Raw genomic sequence first — 26,399 nt, 5'->3', positions numbered from 1 at the left:
GAAACAGAGCATTTTTATTTTTTTGCAAATTCAATAAATAAATACTTTATACAAAACATCCGAATTAGAATGTAAACAAACCGGTGAAATGACAGTAGCAATTTGTGAAAAATGCTATAATAATATCTCATCTCATCTCCTCTAGCCGCTTTATCCTGTTCTACAGGGTCGCAGGCAAGTTGGAGCCTATCCCAGCTGACTACGGGCGAAAGGCGGGGTACACCCTGGACAAGTCGCCAGGTCATCACAGGGCTGACACATAGACACAGACAACCATTCACACTCACATTCACACCTACGGTCAATTTAGAGTCACCAGTTAACCTAACCTGCATGTCTTTGGACTGTGGGGGAAACCGGAGCACCCGGAGGAAACCCACACGGACACGGGGAGAACATGCAAACTCCGCACAGAAAGGCCCTCGCCGGCCACGGGGCTCGAACCCAGGACCCTCTTGCTGTGAGGCGACAGCGCTAACCACTACACCACCGTGCCGCTGCTATAATAATATTTCTTGAAAAAAAAAAAAAAAAGACACGTTCTTACCATCAAATACTTTAATTCCATATTTTGTTGCTTTTTTTAGTATTTTTGAGGGTTTTGTTTTCGAGTAGAGTTTTTATTTCGTCCTTGGTTGGTTCAGTAACACGCTCCGCCATGTTTTTTTTTTCTACTCACGGTATACTGTATGAGCTGATATCCTAGCAGTAGAGTAGCCAATCAGAGTGCACGATTGCTCATATCCAGTGAATGTGGATCGAATAATTTTGTTTATGCGACCCTGCAGGTTTATCATTACAGGATCTTTTTGTGACATGGAGAACATTATTGACTAGTCTGTGCTTGATTTTACTGGGATCGTCTCATACAATGTGACAAAGTTAAAATATAGCTAGAATATTAAAATACAGCTGGAAACCAGCTTAACCCAGAGAAAGTTGCCTGTCTCGACTGTTTTCTCGGTGTCAAAATTCAACTGACAAACCGTCAGAGTTGGGAAACTTCCTTTTATCTTACCTTTACTAGAAGCAATCCCAAATCTACTGAATCATTCATCCCGATGCCTCCCACTGCTGATTCCCACTGCTCCCTGCTGTTGATTTCATTTCTTCCATTTGTCGTGTAGTCATAAGGCTCCTCAAGAGAACATTATCAGATGTGATGAAAGACATGACACTCTTCCATCCCTGCAGAAATGAACGAGTCTTCTTGTAGTTTTGTTTCTTGGGTTCATCCAAAGTCATGACAGTTCTGGCACTGTAAGCTTCAGTAGCTGTTCAGCTCCGTGTCTGCTTGCTTACGTCAGGAATCAGAGGTGTTCAGATCATGGCTTCAACAGGTGGCTGAGAAAATAATCTAGCAAAAAGAAAAAAATTTTCACTCTGTCTGTGTCTGTTTGTTTTCTGGTGTGTCTATGTTTTTGTCTATCTGTCAGTCAGTCTGTCTGAGCCTTTTTTTCTCTATGTGGTTATCCGTCTGCTTGTCTGTCGTTGTGTCTTTCTCTTGGGGTTTCTGTTTCTGTCTGCTTTTACCTGTGTGTCTGTCTTTGCCTATGTTTCCATGTCTATCTCTCTCTGTACAGTGGTGCTTGAAAGTTTGTGAACCCTTTAGAATTTTCTATATTTCTGCATAAATATGACCTAAAACAACAACAGATTTTCACACAAGTCCTAAAAGTAGATAAAGAGAAGCCAGTTAAACAAATGAGACAAAAATATTATACTCGGTCATTTATTTATTGAGGAAAATGATCCAATATTACATATCTGTGAGTGGCAAAAGTATGTGAACCTCTAGGATTAGCAGTTAATTTGAAGGTGAAATTAGAGTCAGGTGTTTTCAATCAATGGGACGACAATCAGGTGTGAGTGGGCACCCTGTTTTATTTAAAGAACAGGGATCTATCAAAGTCTGATCTTCACAACATGCATTTGTGGAAGTGTATTATGGCATGAACAAAGGAGATTTCTGAGGACCTCAGAAAAAGCGTTGTTGATGCTCATCAGGCTGGAAAAGGTTACAAAACCATCTCTAAAGAATTTGGACTCCACCAATCCACAGTCGGACAGATTGTGTACAAATGGAGAAAATTCAAGACCATTGTTACCCTCCCCAGGAGTGGTCGACCAACAAAGATCACTCCAAGAGCAAGGTGTGTAATAGTTGGCGAGGTCACAAAGGACCCCCGGGTAAATTCTAAGCAACTGAAGGCCTCTCTCACATTGGCTAATGTTAATGTTCATGAATCCACCATCAGGAGAACACTGAACAACAGTGGAGTGCATGGCAGGGTTGCAAGGAGAAAGCCACTGCTCTCCAAAAAGAACATTGCTGCTCATCTGCAGTTTGCTAAAGATCATGTGGACAAGCCAGAAGGCTATTGGAAAAATGTTTTGTGGACGGATGAGACCAAAATAGAACTTTATGGTTTAAATGAGAAGCGTTATGTTTGGAGAAAGGAAAACACTGCATTCCAGCATAAGAACCTTATCCCATCTGTGAAACATGGTGGTGGTAGTATCATGGTTTGGGCCTGTTTTGCTGCATCTGGGCCAGGACGGCTTGCCGTCATTGATGGAACAATGAATTCTGAATTATACCAGAGAATTCTAAAGGAAAATGTCAGGACATCTGTCCATGAACTGAATCTCAAGAGAAGGTGGGTCATGCAGCAAGACAACGACCCTAAGCACACAAGTCGTTCTACCAAAGAATGGTTAAAGAAGAATAAAGTTAATGTTTTGGAATGGCCAAGTCAAAGTCCTGACCTTAATCCAATTGAAATGTTGTTGAAGGACCTGAAGCGAGCAGTTCATGTGAGGAAACCCACCAACCTCCCAGAGTTGAAGCTGTTCTGTATGGAGGAATGGGCTAAAATTCCTCCAAGCCGGTGTGCAGGACTGATCAATAGCTACCGGAAACGTTTAGTTGCAGTTATTGCTGCACAAGGGGGTCTAAAGGGTTCACAAACTTTCAAGAACCACTGTATATACATTACCAGTCAAAAGTTTGGACACACTTTCTTATTCAGTGATTTTTCTTTATTTTTATTAATTAAGTCACTTCATGTCTTAAAGGAATGATGGATGTCGTTTCTCTTTACTTAGTTGAGCGGTTCTTGACATAATATGGATTACTACAGTTGTGGAATAGGGCTGTTTACTGTACTTTTATTATTTAATGTTTACTGTTTGATCTCAAACACATTATGAGACAAGAAATTACACTAATTAACTTTTGACGAGGCACCTGTTAATTGAAAAGCATTCCAGGTGACGACCTTATGAAACTGGTTTAGATAATGCCAATGGTGTGCAAATCGTCAAGGTAAACGCTGGCTACTTTGAAGAATCTATAAGAAGAAGAGGAACAACAACAACTTTATCACATGTACACTTAAGCACAGCGAAATTCCTCCTCTGCATTTAACCCATCTGAAGCAGTGAACACACACATGCACACACAAGTGAGCAGTGAGCACACACACATACCCAGAGCAGTGGGCAGCTATGCTACAGCACCCAGGGAGCAGTTGGGGGTTAGGTGCCTGTAACAGTTCGTGTAGGTGGGTGGAGCACAGAAGGACGGCAGGCCAGAACTGAGTTCACAAAACTCTTTTTATTTAGCTTTTCAGCTTTTATATTTACTCTCTCACACACTCAGACACACGCGCACACATCAGTCGTCTGGTTGGGGAGAGAGCTCCCTCTGCTCTCGCGCGCTCTCCTTAAATAGGGCGTGGTCACTGGGGAAGACACACAAACACATTAACGTCAGGTGTAGTGATTCTGCCACTTACCTTCCCTGACTCCGCCCTCTGGTCACAGACCGATGCTTGACCACGCCCCACGCTGCCGCATACCCCCACCGCCCGACTCAGGCCGGGCGGCTGTCCGGCCTGCAGCCGACTAATCTCCCCCCCCCCGATGGGAGAGGAAGTCCGCCACGACCATCTGCGCCCCCGGTGGAGCCACTGGAGGGGCGCGTGGTCTGAACAGAGGGTGAAAGGGCGTCCCAGCAGGTAGTAACGGAGGGCGAGGACCGTCCACTTGATCGCCAGGCACTCTTTCTCAATCGTGCTGTAGCGCCCCTCACGCACTGACAGCTTTCGACTGATATACAGTACTGGGCGATCCTCCCCCTCCACCTCCTGGGACAAAACAGCCCCCAGCCCTCTGTCCAACGCGTCCGTCTGTAACATAAAGGGGAGAGAAAAGTCAGGGGAGTGTAAAAGTGGCCCCCCACACAGTGCAGCCTTTACCTTAGAAAAAGCCCGCTGGCATTGCTCCGTCCACTGGACCGGACCTGGTGCCCCCTTTTTAGTCAGATCAGTCAGCGGGCTGGTGACGTCCGAATAATTAGGTATAAACCTATGATAATAGCCAGCCAGCCCCAGGAACTGTCTCACCCCCTTTTTGGTCTTGGGCCTCGGGCAGGCCGCAATTGCTGCTGTCTTGTTAATTTGGGGACGCACCTGCCCGTTGCCCAAGTGGAAGCCCAGATACCGTACTTCCACCCACCCAATCGCACACTTCTTCGGGTTGGCTGTGAGACCTGCTCACCTCAGTGACCTAAGGACGCTCCTCAGATGTTCGAGGTGCCTCGGCCAGTCATTACTATAGATAATAATGTCGTCGAGATAGGCGGCCGCATAGGTGGTGTGGGGGCGGAGGACCCTATCCATCAGCCGCTGAAACGTAGCGGGCGCCCCAAACAGCCCAAAAGGAAGTGTGACAAATTGGTGTAAGCCGAACGGTGTGGAAAAGGCCATTTTTTTCTTGGGATAATGGAGTCAAGGGGATCTGCCAATAACCCTTTGTTTTAAATCCAGTGTCGAGTAAAAACGAGCCGTGCCTAGCCGATCGAGCAACTCAATATGAGGCATTGGGTACGCGTCGAATTTAGACACAGCGTTGACTTTTCTATAGTCTACACAGAACCGGACCGACCCGTCGGCCTTGGGTACCAAGACCACCGGGCTGCTCCGGTCGCAGTGGGACTCCTCGACGATGCCCATTTCGAGCATGGCCTCAAGTTCTTCCCAAACCACTTTTTTCTTGTGCTCGGGTAACCTGTAAGGGCGACTACGCACTACCACCCCCGGGGGTGTCTCAATGTGGTGCTCTATGAGGTTGGTGCGGCCGGGCAGGGGCAAGAACACGTCCGAAAACTTGGTCTGCAACTGGGCAACCTCCGCGAGTTGGGTCGGGGAGAGGTGGTCTCTACAGGGGACCGGTGAGGTACGTGATGTCAATGTTCCCTTTTGAACCTCCGGCCCCAGCTCCGCCTTCTCCGGAACCACCGACACCAACGCCACGGGGACCTCCTCGTTCCAGAGTTTGAGCAGGTTGAGGTGGTAAATCTGTAGCGCCCCACCCCTATCCGTTCGCCTCACCTCATTGTCAACGTCCCCGACTCGCCATGTGACCTCAAAGGGTCCTTGCCACTTGGTGACCAATTTGGAGCTCGATGTGGGCAACAGTACGAGTACTTTATTTCCCGGTGCGAACTCCCTAAGGCGCATACCCTTGTCGTACAGGCGGGTTTGTCGTTCTTGGGCCTGCCGGAAATTCTCCTGAGTTAGGTGCGTGAGTGTGTGGAGTCTTGCGCGCAGGTCAATAACGTATTGGATTTCATTTTTACTTGGTGAAGGCCCCTCCTTCCAATTTTCCCGCAGCACATCTAGAATGCCGCACGGCTTACGCCTGTATAACAATTCAAACGGGGAGAACCCCATGGAGGCTTGGGGGACCTCTTGCACTGCAAATAGCAAGGGTTCGAGTCATTTATCCCAATTACGTGCGTCCTCACTTACGAATTTTTTAATTATATTCTTGAGGGTGCGATTGAACCGTTCAACTAAACCGTCCGTTTGTGGGTGATACACGCTGGTGCGGATCGGCTTAATACCCAACAACCCATACAGTTCGTTTAGTGTACGTGACATAAACGAGGTGCCTTGATCAGTCAGAATCTCTTTCAGGATTCCAACTCGGGAGATAATGTGGAAGAGTGCCTCCGCAATACTGCGTGCTGAGATATTGCAAAGAGGCACCGCTTCCGGGTATTGTGTTGCATAGTCCACCAGAACTAATATAAAGCGATACCCTCGTGTTGACAGATCTAATGGCCCGACGAGATCCATCCCAATTCTTTCAAACAGGGTCTCGATTAACGGCAGAGGGCGCAAAGGCGCTTTTGGAATGGCTGCTGGATTTACTAACTGGCATTCACGGCACTCCATACACCACCTATGGACATCGCCGCAAATCCCTGGTCAATAGAACCGGGCCATTATTCGGGCTAGTGTTTTATCCTGCCCTAAGTGTCCAGCCATGGGATTAAAGTGAGCCGCCTGGAATACCAATTCCCGGCGGCTCTTCGGAATTAAAAGCTGCGTTACTTGCTGTTTAGTTTGAGTGTCCTGCGTCACTCGGTATAATCTATCCTTCATAATTGCGAAGTAGGGGAAGGACGGGGTGGCGTTTGGCTGGAGCGTTTGACCATCGATTACTCTCACTTGGTCAAACGCATGCCGCAGAGTCTCGTCTTGCGACTGCTCTAATGGAAAATCCGCGAGGGATTCCCCAACAGAGAGGAGGGGCCGGCGGCTCCTCACTCTGACGCAGAGATGACGTAGACGGCTCTGTGACAGCTGCTCCCGCCAAAGCGACACCGGGACCTCCCCCTGTTAAACTATGGCAGGACCCACTCTTCACTAAGTGTGTCATTAAATCCTGAAATCCCGGCCAATCAGTCCCCAAAATTATAGAGTGGGTAAGGCGAGGATTAACCGCTGCTTTCACTATAAATTTTTCCCCTCGAAAAAGAATGTGGACTGACACTAAAGGGTAGTTGTGAACATCCCCGTGCACACACAACACCTTCACCAATTGTGCTCCCCCCAGTGCCTCGTCTTGCACCAGGCTTTGGTGGATTGAGGTCTGATTACAGCCAGAATCCACCAACGCCTGATATGTATCCCCTTGGATACTCACCGGTATGCGATATGCTCCGGCCCAATCGAGGGCAGCTCCTGGCGCGTTGGGGATCCGAACCACCGCGCCCAACTCCATTACCGAGCACTGCTGTTGGAGGTGGCCCGGCTCCCCGCAGCGCCAGCAAACCGGCCCGGGCTTCCTCTCTGCACTAGTGCTCTGGGGCTCACTCACCTGAGGGGGGGAGAGACAGACACAGAAGGGAGAAACGGGAGGGCACTGCGGGTGCGGCGGGCCGGCTGGGGTTGTGCCGGCCCCCGTCTCCGCGGTGGGGGAATGGGGCGAGGAGGAGACGCAGGAGGAGGGGGGGAGAGAGAGAGAGGAGAGAAAAGAAGAGGTCGTCTGCTGTCCTGCCGTCGGGACAGCCGCCAAATGGTCCTCCGCCAGCTCGATTTCCTGATACAGTGACACCGGGCGGTGGCACTGGACCCACTCTGCGGTTCCTGCTGGTAAGCGTGCGATGAACTGCTCCAGTACCACCTGGTCGATGAGTCCCTCGGCGTCGCGGTTATCGGCCCTCAACCACTGCCAGCAGGCGTCCCGGAGTTGCTGGCCAAACGCGAACGGCTGGCCAACTTCCTCCAAACGCAAAGCGCGGAAGCGCTGACGTTGCTGCTCGGGGGTGTGCCCCACCCACTGGAGGACGGCCCGGCGAAGGTCCGCGTAGGCCAGCCAGCGGTCGGCGGGGAGCTGTAGCACGGCCAGCTGCGCCTCTTCCGTTAGCTGGGGGAGGAGGCGCGCCAAGCGCTGTTCCACCGGCCACCCCGAGGTCTCTGCTACCTGCTCAAAGAGCGTGAGGAAGGCCTCGGGGTCGTCCTGCGGGCCCATCTTTGTGAGGGTGAGGGGGGAAGGGCCCGCGGCAGTGGAGATGGTGGACCCTGCTGACGCAAGGAGGTGCCGGAACGCCCGACGATCTTCCTGTTGTGCCAACACCAGGGCCTCGAACCGTTGTTCTTGCTCCTTTCGGAGGGCGAGCAGCGCCTGGTGCTGGCTCTGTTGGGCCGTGGTGAGGGCGTGGATCAGGTCTGCGAAGGGGGAGGACTCCATGGGGCTGTTCTCTTCTGTGCTCATTCCTGGGTTTCGGCACCACTGTAACACTTCGTGTAGGTGGGTGGAGCACAGAAGGACGGCAGGCCAGAACTGAGTTCACAAAACTCTTTTTATTTAGCTTTACAGCTTTTATGTTTACTCTCTCACACACTCAGACACAAGCACACACATCAGTCGTCTGGTTGGGGAGAGAGCTCCCTCTGCTCTCGCTCTCTCTCCTTAAATAGGGCGCGGTCACTGGGGAAGACACACAAACACATTAACGTCAGGTGTAGTGATTCTGCCACTTACCTTCCCTGACTCCGCCCTCCAGTCACAGACCGATGCTTGACCATGCCCCCGCTGCCACAGTGCCATTCTCAAGGGCACTTTAGCCCAAGGCCACCCCATGTTAACCTTTGGACTGTGGGGGAAACCAGAGCACCTGGAGGAAACCCATGCAGACATGGGGAGAACATGCAAACTCCACACATAAAGGCCCCGTTGGTCACTGGGCTCAAACCCAGGACCTTCTTGCTGTGAGGCGACAGTGCTAACCACTACACTACAGTGCTGGGGCAGAATCAAAAATATGAAACATATTTTGTTTTTATCACTTTTTTTGAACTACATAATTCCATATACAGTGCCTTGCAAAAGTATTCATCCCTCTTAGCGTTTGTCCTGTTTGGTCGCATTACAAGCTGGAATTAAAATGGATTTTTGGGGGGGTTAGTACCATTTGATATATGCAACATGTCTACCACTTTAAAGGTGAAAATTGTTGTTTTATTGTGACACAAACAATAATTAAGATGAAAAAAAAACAAAACAGAAACCTGGAGTGTGCGTAGGTATTCACCCCCCAAAGTCAATACTTTGTAGAGCCACCTTTTGCTGCAATTACAGCTGCAAGTCTCTTGGGGTATGTCTCTATTAGCTTAGCACATCTAGCCACTGGGATTTTTGCTCATTCCTCAAGCCAAAACTGCTCCAACTCCTTCAAGTTAGATGGGTTGCATTGGTGCACAGCAATCTTCAAGTTATGCCACAGATTTTCAATTGGACTGAGGTCTGGGCTTTGACTAGACCATTCCAATACATTTAAATGTTTCCCTTTAAACCACTCCAGTGTAGCTTTATCAGGATGTTTAAGGTCATTGTCCTGCTGGAACGTGAACCATCGTCCCAGTCTCAAACCTCTGGCTGACTCAAACAGGTTTTCCTCCAGAATTGCCCTGTATTGAGTGCCATCCATCTTTCCTTCAGTCCTGAACAGCTTTCCTGTCCCTGCAGATGTAAAACATCCCCACAGCATGATGCTGCCACCACCATGCTTCATTGTAGGGATGGTATTCTCGGAGTGTTGGGTTTGTGCCACACATGGTGTTTCCCATGATGGCCAAAAAGATCAGTTTTAGTCTCATTTGACCAGAGAATCTTCTTCCATGTGTTTGGGGAGTCTGCCACATGCTATTGGGCAAACTCCAAACGTGTTTTCTTAAGCAATGGCTTTTTTTTTTCTGGCCATTCTTCCATAAAGCCCCAGTCTGTGGAGCGTATGGCTTAAAGTGGTCCTATGGACAGATACTCCCATCTCCGCTGTGGATCTTTGTAGCTCCTTCAGTGTTATCTTTGGTGTCTTTGTTGCATCTCTGATTAATGCCCTCCTTGCCTGGTCTGTGACTTTTTGGTGGGCGGCCTTCTCTCGTCAGGTTTGTAGTGGTGCCATATTCTTTCCATTTTGCTATAATGGATTTAATGGTGCTCCCTAGGATATTCAAAGTTTGGGATATTTTTTATAACCCAACCCTGATCTATACTTCTCCACAACTTTGTCTCTGACCTGTTTGGAGGCGCCTTGGTTTTCATGTTGCTTGCTTAGTAGTGTAGCAGACTCGGGGTCCTTCCAGAACAGGTTGATTTATACAGACATCATGTGACAGATCATGTGACACTTTGCTTGCACACAGGTGGATCTTAATCAACTAATTATGTGACTTATGAAGTGAATTGGTTGGACCAGCTCTTATTTAGGGGTTGCATATGAAAGGGGGTGAATACTTGTGCACACTCCAGGTTTCTGTTTTTTCATCTTAATTATTGTTTGTGTCACAAGAAAACGACAATTTTCACCTTTAAAGTAGTAGGCATGTTGTGTAAGTCAAATGGTGCTAACCCTCCAAAAATCCACTTTCATTCCAGCTTGGAATGCGACAAAACAGGACAAACACCAAGGGGGATGAATACTTTTGCAAGGCACTGTATGTTCATTATGTGATTTTATAGTTTTGAGGTCTTCAGTATTGTTCTGCAATGTAGAAAATAATCTCATCTCATTATCTCTAGCCGCTTTATCCTGTTCTACAGGGTTGCAGGCAAGCTGGAGCCTGTCCCAGCTGACTACGGGCAAAAGGCGGGGTACACCCTGGACAAGTCGCCAGGTCATCACAGGGCTGACACATAGACACAGACAACCATTCACACTCTCATTCACACCTATGGTCAATTTAGAGTCACCAGTTAACCTAACCTGCATGTCTTTGGACTGTGGGGGAAACCGGAGCACCTGGAGGAAACCCACGCAGACACGGGGAGAACATGCAAACTCTGCACAGAAAGGCCCTCGCCGGCCACGGGGCTCGAACCCGGACCTTCTTGCTGTGAGGTGACAGCGCTAACCACTACACCACCGTGCCGCCCCCTTCTAGATGGTATTTCTCATGATTTCTCTCTCTCTCTGCAGGTATTTGGTGCTGGAGCACGTGTCTGGAGGAGAACTGTTTGACTACCTGGTGAAGAAGGGGAGATTAACACCCAAAGAGGCACGCAAGTTCTTCAGACAGATCATCTCTGCTTTGGATTTCTGCCACAGTCACTCCATATGGTGAGCATAGTCACATCCTGTCCTCCTTTTTCTGCAGTGGACCAGCAATAGCTTCCGGTACTGTGGAGTTACCAGCTTTGCATTTTCATATTTTATAGCACTGTGCATTGTTGTTGTTATAATACCAATGTCTTCATTTAGGGCAGAGAGACATGTATTATTTTGGGAAGGAAACTTAAGGGAAGACCGTTAATACTTTCCCACTGTATTATCTGTTATTATTTTATCCGCATTCACTGGATATGAGCAATCGTGTGCTCTGATTGGCTACTCTACTACTAGGCTATCAGCTCATATACCGTGAGTAGAGAAAAACAAAATGGCAGAGCGTGTTGCTGAACCAACCGAGGATGAAATAACAACTCTACCTGAAAACTAAAACCCCCAAAATACAAAAAGCAACAAAATATGGAATACAAATATTTGATGGTAAGAACATATCTTTTTTTATTTTTCAAGAATTATTATTCTAGCATTTTTCACAAATTGCTCCTGTCATTTCGCAGGTTTGTTTACATCTCATCTCATCTCATTATCTCTAGCCGCTTTATCCTGTTCTACAGGGTCGCAGGCAAGCTGACACATAGAAAAGGTGACTACGGGCGAAAGGCGGGGTACACCCTGGACAAGTCGCCAGGTCATCACAGGGCTGACACATAGACACAGACAACCATTCACACTCACATTCACACCTACGGTCAATTTAGAGTCACCAGTTAACCTAACCTGCATGTCTTTGGACTGTGGGGGAAACCGGAGCACCCGGAGGAAACCCACACGGTCACGGGGAGAACATGCAAACTCCACACAGAAAGGCCCTCGCCAGCCACGGGGCTCGAACCCGGACCTTCTTGCTGTGAGGCGACAGCGCTAACCACTACACCACCATGCCGCCCAGTTTGTTTACATTCTAAGCGGAAATTATTTTGTCTGACGTTTAGTATAAAGTTTTTATTTATCAAATTTGCAAAAAATAACAGTAAAAATGCTCTGTTTCTCAAAGTCTAGTGAATGTGGATACAATAAAACAGTTATTCCACTCAATCTCATCGTACATGGCTTATAGCCGACTCGGCACTACACGCCTCATCGGCTATCAGCTCATGTACCACTTGATTTCGTGGAATAACTGTTATATATTATGATGATAGGATGAAAACCCTACATGTACAGTGGGGTCCAAAAGTCTGAGAGCACTATTGAAAATACTTCTATTTTGCATCCTTTTCTAATTTTAATGCAGCAATGTTCATTACAAATTACATTACTGATGACAAACTGAGTGAAATGTGGGATTTTTAATATGTATACAGTACCAATCAAAAGTCTGTACATCCCTACTCATTCATAGGTTTTTCTGTATTGTGAGTATTTTCTACATTGTAGAACAATACTGAAGACATCAAAACTATGAAATAACATATGAAACATGTCTGGAATTATGTGGTAAACAAAAAAGTGTTAAAAAGAAAAAAAAGTTTCATTTTTTAGATTCTTCAATGTAGTCACCGTTTACCTTGATGACGCTTTGTACACTATTGGCATTATCTTAACCAGGTTCATGAGGTCGTCACCTGGAATGCTTTTCAATTAACAGGTGCCTCGTCAAAACTTAATTAGTGCAATTTATTGCCTTCTTAATACATTTAAGATCAAACAGTAAACAGTAAATAATAAGCATACAGTAAGTAGCCCTGTTCCACAACTGCAGTAATCCATATTATGTCAAGAACCGCTCAACTAAGTAAAGAGAAACAACATCCATCATTACTTTAAAACATAAAGTGACTTTTAATTAATAAAAATAAAGAAAAACCAATGAATTAGGAGGGGTGTCCAAACTTTTGACTGGTACTGAATATGCATTTTAGAGTTCCGTAGGATTTGGTTTGCCGCCCAACTTTTAATGTCGGTGTACACTTGAGCTGGCATGGACTCCAAAACCTTCTGATCCATTTTAGATCAAATCCTGTCATCTGAACACATGCTTCAGTAAGAATAAAAGATTAGGAATGAGGAAAATCTTACTTTTTGTACCAGTTAAGATGGTCAATGCTACACATTTGCTTACATTTAAACAGAAACCTAGAAATAGTTCAGAATCATGAATATGAATTATTCAAGGTATTAAAGATTTATTTTCATTGTTTTAAATATTTCAAAATTCTAAAACTTTCTATTTATGTCCAGTCATAAATACATTTTAAAAATCCCATATTTTCAATGTGGTCTTTACTGTATATACACATTAAGCAGATCCAGATGAACTTTTCATCCAAGTTAGATGATCCTCATGATTAATCTCATCTCATCTCATTATCTGTAGCCGCTTTATCCTGTTCTACAGGGTCGCAGGCAAGCTGGAGCCTATCCCAGCTGACTACGGGCGAAAGGCGGGGTACACCCTGGACAAGTCGCCAGGTCATCACAGGGCTGACACATAGACACAGACAACCATTCACACTCACATTCACACCTACGCTCAATTTAGAGTCACCAGTTAACCTAACCTGCATGTCTTTGGACTGTGGGGGAAACCGGAGCACCCGGAGGAAACCCACGCGGACACAGGGAGAACATGCAAACTCCACACAGAAAGGCCCCCACTGGCCACTGGGCTTGAACCCAGAACCTTCTTGCTGTGAGCCAACAATGCTAATCACAACACCACCGTGCTGCCTATTACGTATTTCATAAGATTTAAATTTTAGTTTAGTTAGTTGTTAGAATTAGACAGGACTCGGAAGCTTTTCAGTGTTATTGTAAAGTTGATGTTAAATGCTGCTCCCTGCACTCAACTATGTAGAACAAATTCTTTCAGATTTACGAAAATCTTTGCATGTATATATAGCCAGTGAGATCTTTGTTTAAAATATCCTGGGTCTCTTGATTATGGCAGATTCAGTTCCACTGTCTGAGTGAAGCCAAATTATACTCAAGTTTCTCCGTGCCTGCTCCTGTTCTCGCGTCCTCACAAGAGTTAGAGCTAATATGGGGCTCAGTCTTCATTTGAACTCACTGTCCAGCCCTCAGTCTTATGAAGAGACGTTCACGTTCCTCCAACCTTCAGCTGTCTTGTATAAGACAGACATTTTAGGGAAACTCTTTCATTGTACTTCACTTTTAAGTTTGATCTCCAGTTAAATCCTTGAATCTCACACCATTTGTCGAACCTAAACTAGCCATAAACGTACAGGGAAAACTTGTTTATGATCTGTGAATATTTCACTCTTCTTTGCTCATTTTAAAGTGTCTAGTAGTAGAGTAATAATTAGGCATGTTATATATTTTATAACAATAAATTACGATACAAATTTATGACAATACAAATCGATGAAATAAAAAATGAACTGTGATTATCATCAGGCTGCATAATCTTAGTTTTTCCTAGCTGTAATTGCATTGTTTAGATAGCAGAGCATACAGTAATGCACAATAGCAGGAATACACAGGACTTCACCATAGGCGGAAGTAACACAGCTCTAATTCTGTGAAAAACAGCTCTAAAATGGGAAAGGGTTATTGCGTGACTGACTGCACAAATTGATTTAACAAGAAATTGGCACTCTTTTTATAGACTGCTGAAAGCTAAAGAAGAAAATAAGAATTATTTTTTAATTAAATGAATATTTTAGTTAATAGGCTATTACCGTATTTTCCGGACTATACGTCGCTCCAGAGTTTAAGTCGCATCAGCCAAAAAATGCATTATGAAGACGAAAAAAACATATATACGTCGCACCGGACTATAAGTCGCACTTTTTTGAAGGGTTATTCTATCCATAGAATCTGTGATTGTATCTGATAAGCGGCGCGCGGTTACTGCGCGACTGCATTGTTTGTTTATTTAGTAAACGAACAGCTGAGCAGTGATAACGCGCCCTTTGCCCTGTAAGTAGCCTAGTCTGATTATTTTAAATATCTACTACTATCTTTAATACTATCACTATCGTTATTACTAATAGCCTATATTATTATTATAACTAATATTAGTAGCCTATTACTGATGCATTAATCAGTTTGCTTTTAGAATATTTTTACCGGTAGGGCTTATTATCGCCTCATGGCTCTTTCATCTGTGTTATTAAAGCTGTAGTCATCATCGAGGAGTGTCATTCTTCATTTTTGTCGAATTTTATTTCATCAAATCAGAGGTCAAGTAGGCTATAGGTGTATCATCTCCAAAGACAGGTACGGTAGTAAAAACAACCGTCTAGTGAAAAAAAAACAACAACAACCGCTTTTAAATCCCCTACTTAAATCCTTAAAATGAGTCATTTAACTCATGTCTTGTGTGATCTGATCTCCAATGGTGAAATAAACCGGTTGTGATGAGTACAGTCTGTTATTTTAGAAGATAAATGTAATATATAATTTAATATATAGACTAATAAAAATTAATATTTTATAATATAATATCACGACATATTACTGTCTGTAACTGTTTGTCACTAAAGCGTTTTCTAAGATCATAATGTCTGATATTATTATTATTATTATTATTATTATTATTATTATTATTATTATTATTTTACACACACAATAAGCGCATGTGCGTAAAGTTATAGTAAACCATCCCCTGCCCTTTTTTTTTTTTTTTTGAGTCGCCGGACCCACCCACCTCCTGCGTTCCGGGACCTCCCACTTCACAAATTAAGCACTGCCTAAAATCACTACATAACTTATTTAAATAACTATAGCCCTATCATTAATAATAAAACACAGGTCAATCAAGTTTATCAAGCTGATGATTTCACTCCAAATCAGCAAATCCATTGAATTCCTCATCCTCGGTGTCGCTTCTGAACAACTCTGCCTCCAGCGGCAGACGAAGCGCCGTTTCCTCTTCTTCTGCGTGGCTGTCGTCAGACTCAGCATCAGCTCCAGTTATTCCGCGGTGAAAAAAAAAAAAAACATATATACGTCGCACCGGAGGATAAGTCGCATGGCCAGCCGAACCATGAAAAAAAGTGCGACTTATAGTCCGAAAAATACGGTATATGTTACTCCAACCTTTACAAATGTGGGTACATAATTGTTAGTTATTAAGAAAATGAAACAAAAGTTTTTCTTTTTTTAATAAAAGGAATAAAAGTATTTAAGTTGATTAAAAAGAAGAAGAAAAAAAAAAAAATATATATATATATATATATATATATATATATATATATATATATATATATTTTTTTTTTTTTTTTTTTTTTTTTTTTTTTTTGGTGGTAAAATTTTCTCCATTTAATTTTTTCCCCCAAAATATTGTTGGGAAAATCGAATCGTGAACCCAATATCGTGACTTGAATCGTATCGTGAATTGGGTGAATTATTACATGTGTAGTAATGAGTAGAGACTAGTGATGAAAAATGGAATACAAATATGAATACAGTGATAGAAATCCTTTTTCCCCCAGAATGAACAGATAATGTGCCATAAACAGAAACAAATGAATATAAATGCAGATATAAATATGAAGTGCACTATTCAGTATTTTTTCTTTTTTTCCCCATTTTTCTTTTTTTTTTAGCAAGTTTTCATAGCATCTGGTTGAGACTAGAGGTAGCAATGACAGGCCATTTTTTAAAGTAGTTGTCACAGTGTTGTGTAATGTATCAGATTAAAGAGTGTGAAGATCTGAATTGAAAACTTGTTTAATTTTGTAAATGTGTCTTTTAAAAAAAAAAAAGTTATGAACATTTGAAAATCCAGTGTTTTTTTAAATTTCCATTTCTGTCCGCTGCCCTGGTCACAAACCAGCAATCATTTTCCACTGGTTTAATTTTCCATTCATGAGAAAAAAAAACTCAATCAGAAATTAACAGACCAAAAAGCCAAAAATAAAGAGATGTAGTATTTTGAGTCTCAGGGTAAGAACTACAGATAAAGGCTTCTTGTAGATCACAATTATGCACCTAGAAGGCTTAAATCTAACACACCAATGAAATTGGTCCATCCTTTGTGTTTAAACATAAAAGCCAGAATTGAGCGGGTATGTTCACTTTAAATTGTAGACACCAAGCGTGACTAATGATGGTGGTGCTCAAATGCGCTGTGTATAAGAGGGTCAAACTTTTGTTAATTCTCTTCAAAACTGTATTACTGATATTTACACACCTTCTCATTTTTCTCCATTAAAAAATATTAGGAAAATCATAGATTTTTAGGAAGGATACAAAATTTTCCTCAGTGATCTGATCTTTCACGGGCACTAGACAACAAAGTGTTCAGCCAATTTTATTGGAAAAACAAGTCAACATGAGAGATTCGACCACTAGATAGGAATCACGAGTTTCAAGCTGATTGAACCAACAGCGAGCGAGCTGGAAACAAGAAGTGTTGCCAGGCAAAACAAACCTTGCTTGGCAGTCTGGCCTATTCACCTTACAAGGTGAATCCATGACCTCCAGTTTGACATATCAGGGTCACTCAAGGTTAACAGTCACGGTGTTAAATGAAAGCCCATTGATAATAGTAATATTTCTCAATCATCAGCTGTAAGGTTATAGGCCTATGAAAATCCATGACCTTGAGTTTGACATTTCAGAGTCATTCAAGGTCAAAGATCATGGTAGCAACTGAAAGCCCATATGGGACTCCTTATATGTTGATAATGGTAAACATCTGTCTATCATTAACCATTTTAAAGTTATGAGCCTCTGAAAACCCTGGACCTTGAGTTTGACCTTTCAGGGTCACTCAAGGTCAAAGGCCATGGCGCCAAATGAAAGCCCGTATATGACTTCCTATATGTTAATAATATGAAGTATCTCTCTATCTTGAACCGTTTCCCAATTATGAGCATCTGAAAATCCATGACCCTGTGTATGACCTTTCAAGGTCATGGTGCCAAATGAAAGCCCATATTTGACTTCCTATATGTTGATAATATTAAGTATCTCTCTATCTTGAACCATTTCCCAGTTATGAGCCTCTGAAAACCCATGACCTTGATCCGACATTTGACCCCCAACCGCTAAGAAAACTATGAGAGAGAACCCATCATGTAGCATATCAATGGAAGCAGAATTGAAAGATGAACATTTTGGATTTGCCTTGAAGTAAATATGATAAATATGAAGGAAGATATCGTAAAAAAATATATTTTGACCTTTTCGGTCACCGTGACCTTGACCTGACATGTTTCGACGTACGACTGTCGTCTTCCTCAGAGTGTCACCGGATGTTATTGGTGACGCATCTTTTATCAGCTGATGTTTCCGAAGGCGTGATAAAAGCTGCGTCACCAATAACATCCGGTGACACTCTGAGGAAGACGACAGTCGTACGTCGAAACATGTCAGGTAAACAAACCTAAAAACTAGATGTCTGATAAAAAAGAAAAAAAAAACTAACTATGCTGTTCTCCCATACAAACGTATGGGAGGTTCATCAGCGCAGCGGTGCGCTGTCAAGCCTACTAGAGGTCTGCATCATCAGGGCTTGGTTCCCACAGAATGCAACAAAAAAAGCATGTAGTCAGATATGAAACTTGTAACATAAACTTACAGCATTCATCAGGGTTGCAGTGGTTTAAATTAAACTACTAGGTTGTTCATGTTTTGGGAGCCAACTAAATTTGTTAGAAAACATCACAGACACAAAAATATTAAAGGTTTGATCAGGATATTAATTTAAAAAAAAATCCTAAGCTGATCTAAAATTGAGACCAGTTTTGTACTTGAGTGATGTAGCTGAGGTTGAGGAACTGTCAGCGTTGAGGGTGGTGGCATTCGTGAAAGGGCTCATAAAATAAATAAATAAATAAATAAATAAAAATTAACATAAGCCACACCCACTTTGGGTTTAAATCCCAATATGATTAAACATAGTGTCATGGCATTACATTTCTAGTCTGGACAGTCAGACCTGAAGTTTCAGCACTTGGTCCAGGAGAACTGATGAATCCTCTCGGGTGAGTGTTGAAACAGCATTACAATGCAAGTTGAGTAACTATTACTATACAGAGTGTGTAAGGGTTTCCTATGTTTCTAGGAATAGCAGGAGACCCACTGATGGAAAGTCAGCGTGAACACTCCCCATCTGCGCTCCCTGCTAATGCATTCATACCCAGGGGCTTTCAATTACAACGCCATCAACATACCCATAAGCTTCATTGTAATTTTTTTTTTTTTAATGAAGTGAGCCAAGACGCTGTGTTTCCTCAGTCTCTGGTCTCTCTGCGTGTTGTGTTTGCTGATCTTTCTATGTGCTTTCCTGCTGCAACATCTGGGTAGAAGAGGCTACCTTTTTCGTTTCCAGCATTGCTACTTCACACCCTGCCAAGCCTTTGTCACTCTTTATTTGACAAAAATAAAATAATAAAGCCAGATCAATAGGTTCAAAACCTCTGATGGAAAATGAAAGGAAAGCCTGGAAAAACACGGTGGTGCACACATTCAAGCAGAACCTACTTGACTCCAGCGTGGTAAGAAGTAATTCATGGATCGTGGTGGATGTGAAGCAGGCATCTGCATCTCTTAACAAAAAGTTCAGAAGAAAATTTTCCTCCATTTAACTTCCTTCTCATACTCTACATTTCCTTTTTTCTCTTTTGATTCCCCGTAATGAGGTTTTCACACTCCACCAACTCCTCATCCCTAAAAATGCTCCTAAAATGGTTCCTCGTGGGTTCTTTGGATGGTTAAGGGTTTTAGTTTCCTAATGATTTCTAATTATAAAGTTTATTTTTTTTTATAAAGGAAACTCTGTTGTACTGTTTTACATGGAGCATTTAAAGAGGAACAAACTAAAGAGCCTTTCCAAGAGTGTACTCATTCATGCCTTTTCATCAGGAGGCCTGTGTGTGTAGCAGAGGTGGACAAACTACAAACTACCCAACTTCATTACTTAAGTCAAAGTACAGATCCCACTGGTCAAATGTTACTCCGATACAAGTGAAAGTTGCCCAGTCAAATTTTTACTTAAGTTAAAGTACTGAAGTACTTGCTTTTAAAAATACTTAAGTATTAAAAGTACATTTTCTGTCAAGGCATCGTTGTATTATTGTCACAACGCTTACAAAACCTAACGCCGTTACCAAAGACAGAAATGTGAATTCGCAAAATGAACGCATGCTGTGCCATCATGGTGGTTTAACGTTAAGCTAGCTAGTCAGTGAAGCTCCACCTGACATGCTAGCAAACGCTTTTCAAACTCCAAATCATATTGGGTAGCTAACGCTACTAGAAAAGAATGATTTCTACATTCTGTTTATTTGGCAAGATTATGCTAAAACATATTTCTGAAAGGACTTCAGATAAGTTAACATTATTCATGTTAGCATAACTCCGTGTTTACATGCTAACTAACAGTGTCCAAGTTAACTAGCTATGTGTAAATATTAGCCGTGGACAAGGCGATGGCAACTTGGGAGGCAAATCCATAGAAAGTCATGTGACTAACCAGACTGCACAGCTATTGCAACATTACCGCTAGCTCTAAAAGCACAGACAACTTCACTGCAAGCTTTCTCTTGGAATAAAATGTTTACAAACCTCAATATGCTTCTGCAGGTCGGACAGCGAGTTTTTGTAGGCTGTAATGTGGTTTGTTTTCTGCAAACAAAGCAAACATTTAAAATGAAATAAATCTTTAATCCTTTTAGAAAACTGAAACATGGGTTCTAGGTACCGTATAGCCATGAGTGTGTGCGTTCTCCAGAAGAACCGCCTCCTTCCATTCTGCCATCAACTGATCGTGTTAAATAATGCTGCGGAGAAATCACTGAACTTGATTTTATACAGGCGGCACGGTGGTGTAGTGGTTAGTGCCGTCGCCTCACAGCAAGAAGGTCCGGGTTTGAGCCCTGTGGCCGGCGAGGGCCTTTCTGTGTGGAGTTTGCATGTTCTCCCCGTGTCCGCGTGGGTTTCCTCCGGGTGCTCCGGTTTCCCCCACAGTCCAAAGACATGCAGGTTAGGTTAACTGGTGACTCTAAATTGAGCGTAGGTGTGAATGTGAGTGTGAATGGTTGTCTGTGTCTATGTGTCAGCCCTGTGATGACCTGGCGACTTGTCCAGGGTGTACCCCGCCTTTCGCCCGTAGTCAGCTGGGATAGGCTCCAGCTTGCCTGCGACCCTGTAGAACAGGATAAAGCGGCTACAAATAATGAGATGAGATGATTTTATACAGTCTATGGACATGACGTGACCCTAGTGATTACTGGCTGGCTGTCTCTGTGTCACCTACGGAAAACAATCACGTTTTAGAAAAGAAAAAACATCCACTTTCAAAGCTGCTTCATAGTAACGAGTAAAAGCCTCTGCATGCTCTTGCGACAAGGCTTTCGCAGATAGCTTTTCGCAGACAGTTGTAATTTATTGTTGAGCGGGGATAATAGGCGTGCGTGATGTTATTCACCGGCACAACGCAAGGGGGCGCGAAGTCGCTAGGAGTAGTTGGTGGGTGTGGTTAGTGGAGTGTTTATCCTCCGGTTACTTATAATGACTAGAACTTTTTTTTTTTTTTTATAATGACTAGAACTGGAGTCGTATAGATGTACGTACTTCCTCAATCAACCGCTCTTCGTGCTGCTCCATCTTCGCTCGTGTTTTAAAAAATGCTGGTCGTGAAAACAAACCAAACCGGGAAAGTAGGGAAGCGGAAGTGCATGTACAGCAGATGTAGAGTGGACCAATCAGATCCCTCTTGTCTGCGACGCTGTCTGCGAGGCTTCTGCGGTGGTCACAATTTTTGGGAGGTGCGCGCAGAGCGTCTGCGAAGGTGGGGGGGCTACGCAGACACTGTCTGCGACACTATCTGCGAGGACTGGGTTGTCAGCATAAATTGGCCTTAACGAGGACCTTGATAGAAATGTAGTGGAGTGAAAAGTATGTTATTTGTCTTTCAAATGTAGTGAAGTTAAAGTCATAAGTCTCCAAAAAAACAACAACACTCAAGTAAAGTACAGATACTCAAAAAGTGTACTTAAGTACAGTACTCAAGTAAATGTACTCTGTTACTGTCCACCTCTGGTGTGTAGCATAAAGCAAAAACTGGCCAGAACTCCAGCCCAAGTTCTCTCAGTTTCCTTTCTTTAACAGTTCCCTAATTGCTCCCCATGCCACTATCAACTGTGGACATGCTCTGTACTCACAAACATTTCTTTTCTTGTTTATTGCTGGACCTTTTTTTGGATCACCGTTTTGAACTTGACGCAGGTGGCGAGGAAAATAAGGGACTCATAAATTGATACAGGTGGCTTTATTGGTGCAATTTCAGGCCATAGTTTGTCACATAATCTGCACTTTACGCCTTAGCTTTATGTTTCCAAGCCTTCCATTTGGGTGCTACTTGACATGCTGTGGCCTGGAACTGTGGAGAAGCACAAACACTGATCATTATGTGTACTTTATAACACAATAGAAAGAAAGTATGGAAATATGGTGAGGTCCTTTCTTATTTGATGTTAAGAGATGATGAGGATTATTCTATCCACATTCACTGGATATGAGCAATCGCATGCTCCGATTGGTTACTCTACTACTAGGATATCAGCTCATATACCGTGAGTAGAGAAAAATAAAATAGCGGAATGTTTTGCTGAACCAACCAAGGACGAAATAAAAAGTCGAAAACAAAACCCCCCAAAAATACAAAAAACCTGCAACAAAATATGGAATAAAAGTATTTTTATTGGTAAGAATGTATGGTGTTTTTTTTTAAAGAATTATTATTATTATTATTATTATTATTATTATTTCATTTTTCACAAATTGCTCCTGTCATTTTGCCGGTTTGTTTACATTCTAAGCCGAAATGATTTTGTCGGATGTTTTGTATAAAGTTTTTATTTATCACATTTGCAAAAGGCTCCAGCTTGCCTGCGACCCTGTAGAACAGGATAAAGCGGCTAGAGATAATGAGATGAGATGGGGAACAATAAAAATGCTCCGTTTCTCAAAATCCAGTGACTGTGGATAGAATAAAACAGTTATTTCGCTCAATCTTGTCATTCACGGCTTATAGCCAACTCGGTGCTACGCGCCTCATCGGCTTTCAGCTCATGTACGACTCGATTTCGTGGAATAACTGTTAAATAGTAGACACCCTGGAGCCTCACATTCAGAATTTGTATTATTAGACAAGGTAGATTGAATTTCCTCAAGCACATCCTCTCGATATAGAACCTCGTGGGTCCGGTGTGATCAACTGAAAAACGATAACGGCCCCAAAGAGAAATGAACTTAACTTGTTTCTCATTCCAGTTGATTTTCCACCAGCAGGAACAGTCACAGTGATGAGAATGACAGCGTCAATATTATGTCATGTAATGGCATTAAGTTTAATATAAGATCATGCTTGGATTAATGTTGTTCCTTAATCTCATTACCCATAATGTGTGACTCAAATGAAATACACCCTAATGGCTTTTTAAAGCTCTGTGATGAGAATAAGTTGAAAAAACTGCACCATAACAGAATTAGCTACTGGGGTGCTAAAGGTCGGAGGCCTGCACAGTAGCTGATCTCGCACGTAATGCCATAAGAGTGTTTTCTTTCTTTTATTGAATTTGAATACTACATGCAATAAAACGTACCCCATAGCAAACAAATGGAGTATTTGTTTGTGCAGTTGTGTGTGCCATGAAATTATTGTATTCATACATGAGAAATTAAATATTTGTGCATGTTGACTCAAAAGGCAGATTAGTCTGGTTTTTCAATCAGTTTTATGCTGTTATTTTGTTTTTGTTTGTTTATTTTTTAAAAATTGTGTATTGGTATACAGGTAGTCATCGACTTACGACCTATGCGACTTACGACCGATCGACTTTATGACCGTCTGGTTATGACTGGCAAGTGTTTCCCAGCTGAGCTAGCTGAGCGTACGACAGTTTCCTCCCCAGCTCCCGGCAGCGCCCAGCATCCAGCCAGTGTTGCCAGATACTGCTGACGGTTTCCAGCCCAAAATATGTTCAAAACCCGCCAAAATGCACTTAAAACTGCCCAATCTGGCAACACTGCATCCAGCCTCTTCTATTATTTGTGCCGTGTTTCGCTGGACAAACAACGAGCGAGCTACAGTGCGCGTACGGCTTAACCAGATCTTGTGCTATAACGTGTGCAGCTGGTAATCAAAATAACTTTCACTTTTCTGTTCTGTTACACTGTTCTGTGTCCAATGTCCAAAATGAAAAGTTAGTTTTCAACTGTTCAGCTAAAAAAAATGTAATTAAAACGATTGTGTTGTTGAAATGATGTGTTTGCAATTTATTTATAATCAAAAGCTGATACAGGTGGATGAAAGAGTGATAGTGTGATAAAAAAGTACTATACTAGTACTACTGAGTGATGAGAAGTCCTAGTGAATGCTTGATAAGTAGACAATAATAAATAATTTGGTGTATTTTTCGGCACGCGCGCACTATGGCTCAAAATAACATACCGGCAAGAAATAAAAGTTACTTTCACCCCGAATATGCAGTGTTTGACTTAAACCAAATAATGAGCCAAGGTAATGAAATAAGAAAATGTTGATAAAATAAGACTTTAAGATGATTACAATATCATTACACATCACAATATACTTACGTTCATTTAACATAGGCCGACTTACGACCAGATCGGTTTACGACCGGTCAGTCGTAACCAAACGCAGTCGTAAGTCGACGACTACCTGTATATTGTGAGGAGAGTTGAATGAATGAACGAATGAATGAATGAATGAATGAATGAATGAACAGCACTTTCCCCTCCCTTTGTATCATGGCTGAAGTGCCCTTGAGCAATGCACCTAACCCCCAACTGCTCCCCGGGTGCTGTAGCATAGCTGCCCACTGCTCTGGGTATGTGTGTGTGCTCATTGCTCTTGTGTGTGTGTTCACTGCTTCAGATGGGTTAAATGCAGAGGAGGAATTTCACTGTGCTTGAAGTGTGCATGTAACAAAGATTTCTTCTTTGTTTCTTCTTAAAATATTATCCAATAGTGTGTGCGCGCGCGAGAGGTTAAGACCATGAAGTTTATTCTTTCTTTGCTTTTTCTGTCAGTATGACATTGATCATATGTTCCCTGTAAATACATGAAAGTAACCATATCATATTTTTCTTTCTTTTCTTTCTTTTCTTTTTCATTGTTTGTTTTGACAATAGGAACATACTTTTTTTTATACATGTCCCTTTAGGAGCTCCATATAATAATAATAATAATAATAATAGGGCGGCACGGTGGTGTAGTGGTTAGCGCTGTCGCCTCACAGCAAGAAGGTCCGGGTTCGAGCCCCGTGGCTGGTGAGGGCCTTTCTGTGTGGAGTTTGCATGTTCTCCCCGTGTCCGCATGGGTTTCCTCTGGGTGCTCCGGTTTCCCCCACAGTCCAAAGACATGCAGGTTAGGTTAACTGGTGACTCTAAATTGAGCGTAGGTGTGAATGTGAGTGTGAATGGTTGTCTGTGTCTATGTGTCAGCCCTGTGATGACCTGGCGACTTGTCCAGGGTGTACCCTAAAGAAATGTGTTTAAAAAAAAAAAAGTTTCTGGTGCGCACGAGAAACTACCTGAGAGAAGCCTGAACTCTATAAATATGTTGAAGTGTTTCTGACAGAAGACTAGCTGTACAGAGGAATTTGAGAACATGGAATGTACCAGAAGATATCATAATTCAACTAACAGATGACATGCACCCCAGATACTCCTGCAAACTTTCTCGTGCGCACCAGAAACTTTTTTTTCCTTCCAACTCAAAACATATGCTGCCTCTTTATTCCACTCTCTCTCTCACACACACACACACACACACACACACACACACACACACACACACACACACACACACCTTCTTTCTCCAATACAAAGACAAAAAGCATACACTGTCCTCTCTTTTTCACTAGTCATATGACTTTCTTCAACTGCACAAACTGCAAGAAAATGGAAACTTTTTCTCCTGTCCACTGATCCAATAACAAAGTTTTCTGTTTAAGGACACTGATACGAACTAATATTATACATACAGGACACTTCTTTGATGGAATAAAAACATGTATTCTGTTCCCTTCTAGCGGGTTTCATTCATTTGGTTTGATAGCATGCAATATTGTTAGCATATCGCTTATCCTATGTGTATTACGTCACTCTGCCCAATGGAGAATGAGCGTTGAATATGGTTTACGATATTGCATGGTTGTCAAGACAACATGAGGTCACATGTCGGAGACGTAAAACTTCCTAGCGAGCGACTGAGACAATTTGTAAACAAACATGGCTGCCAGGTTTGCTTCGTTTAATATGGAAGATTTTGAGAGACTTTTGAAAGAGAAAGATGGGTTGAACACCCGAAAGGACTGCGTATGTATAATAATAATAATAATAATAATAATATTGACTGGCTTTTGGGCGGCACGGTGGTGTAGTGGTTAGCGCTGTCGCCTCACAGCAAGAAGGTCCTGGGTTCAAGCCCCGGGGCCGGCGAGGGCCTTTCTGTGTGGAGTTTGCATGTTCTCCCCGTGTCCGCGTGGGTTTCCTCCGGGTGCTCCGGTTTCCCCCACAGTCCAAAGACATG

The 26,399-nt window shown here is 43.0% G+C and overlaps 1 protein-coding gene across 1 annotated transcript in view; it reads left to right on the top strand.

The window, feature by feature from the left end:
- The window catches only part of brsk2a (BR serine/threonine kinase 2a), a 525,206-nt gene that overhangs the window by 382,278 nt on the left and 116,529 nt on the right, over positions 1-26,399 (top strand). The window contains exon 4 of the mRNA XM_060910107.1: positions 10,775-10,915. Coding sequence (XP_060766090.1) covers positions 10,775-10,915 — 141 coding nt within the window. The remainder of the gene's footprint in view (positions 1-10,774; positions 10,916-26,399) is intronic.

The sequence above is a fragment of the Neoarius graeffei genome, chromosome 2 (assembly GCF_027579695.1).
Source record: "Neoarius graeffei isolate fNeoGra1 chromosome 2, fNeoGra1.pri, whole genome shotgun sequence".
Classification (NCBI taxonomy): domain Eukaryota; kingdom Metazoa; phylum Chordata; class Actinopteri; order Siluriformes; family Ariidae; genus Neoarius; species Neoarius graeffei.
This window is presented reverse-complemented; position numbering and strand designations above follow the sequence as displayed.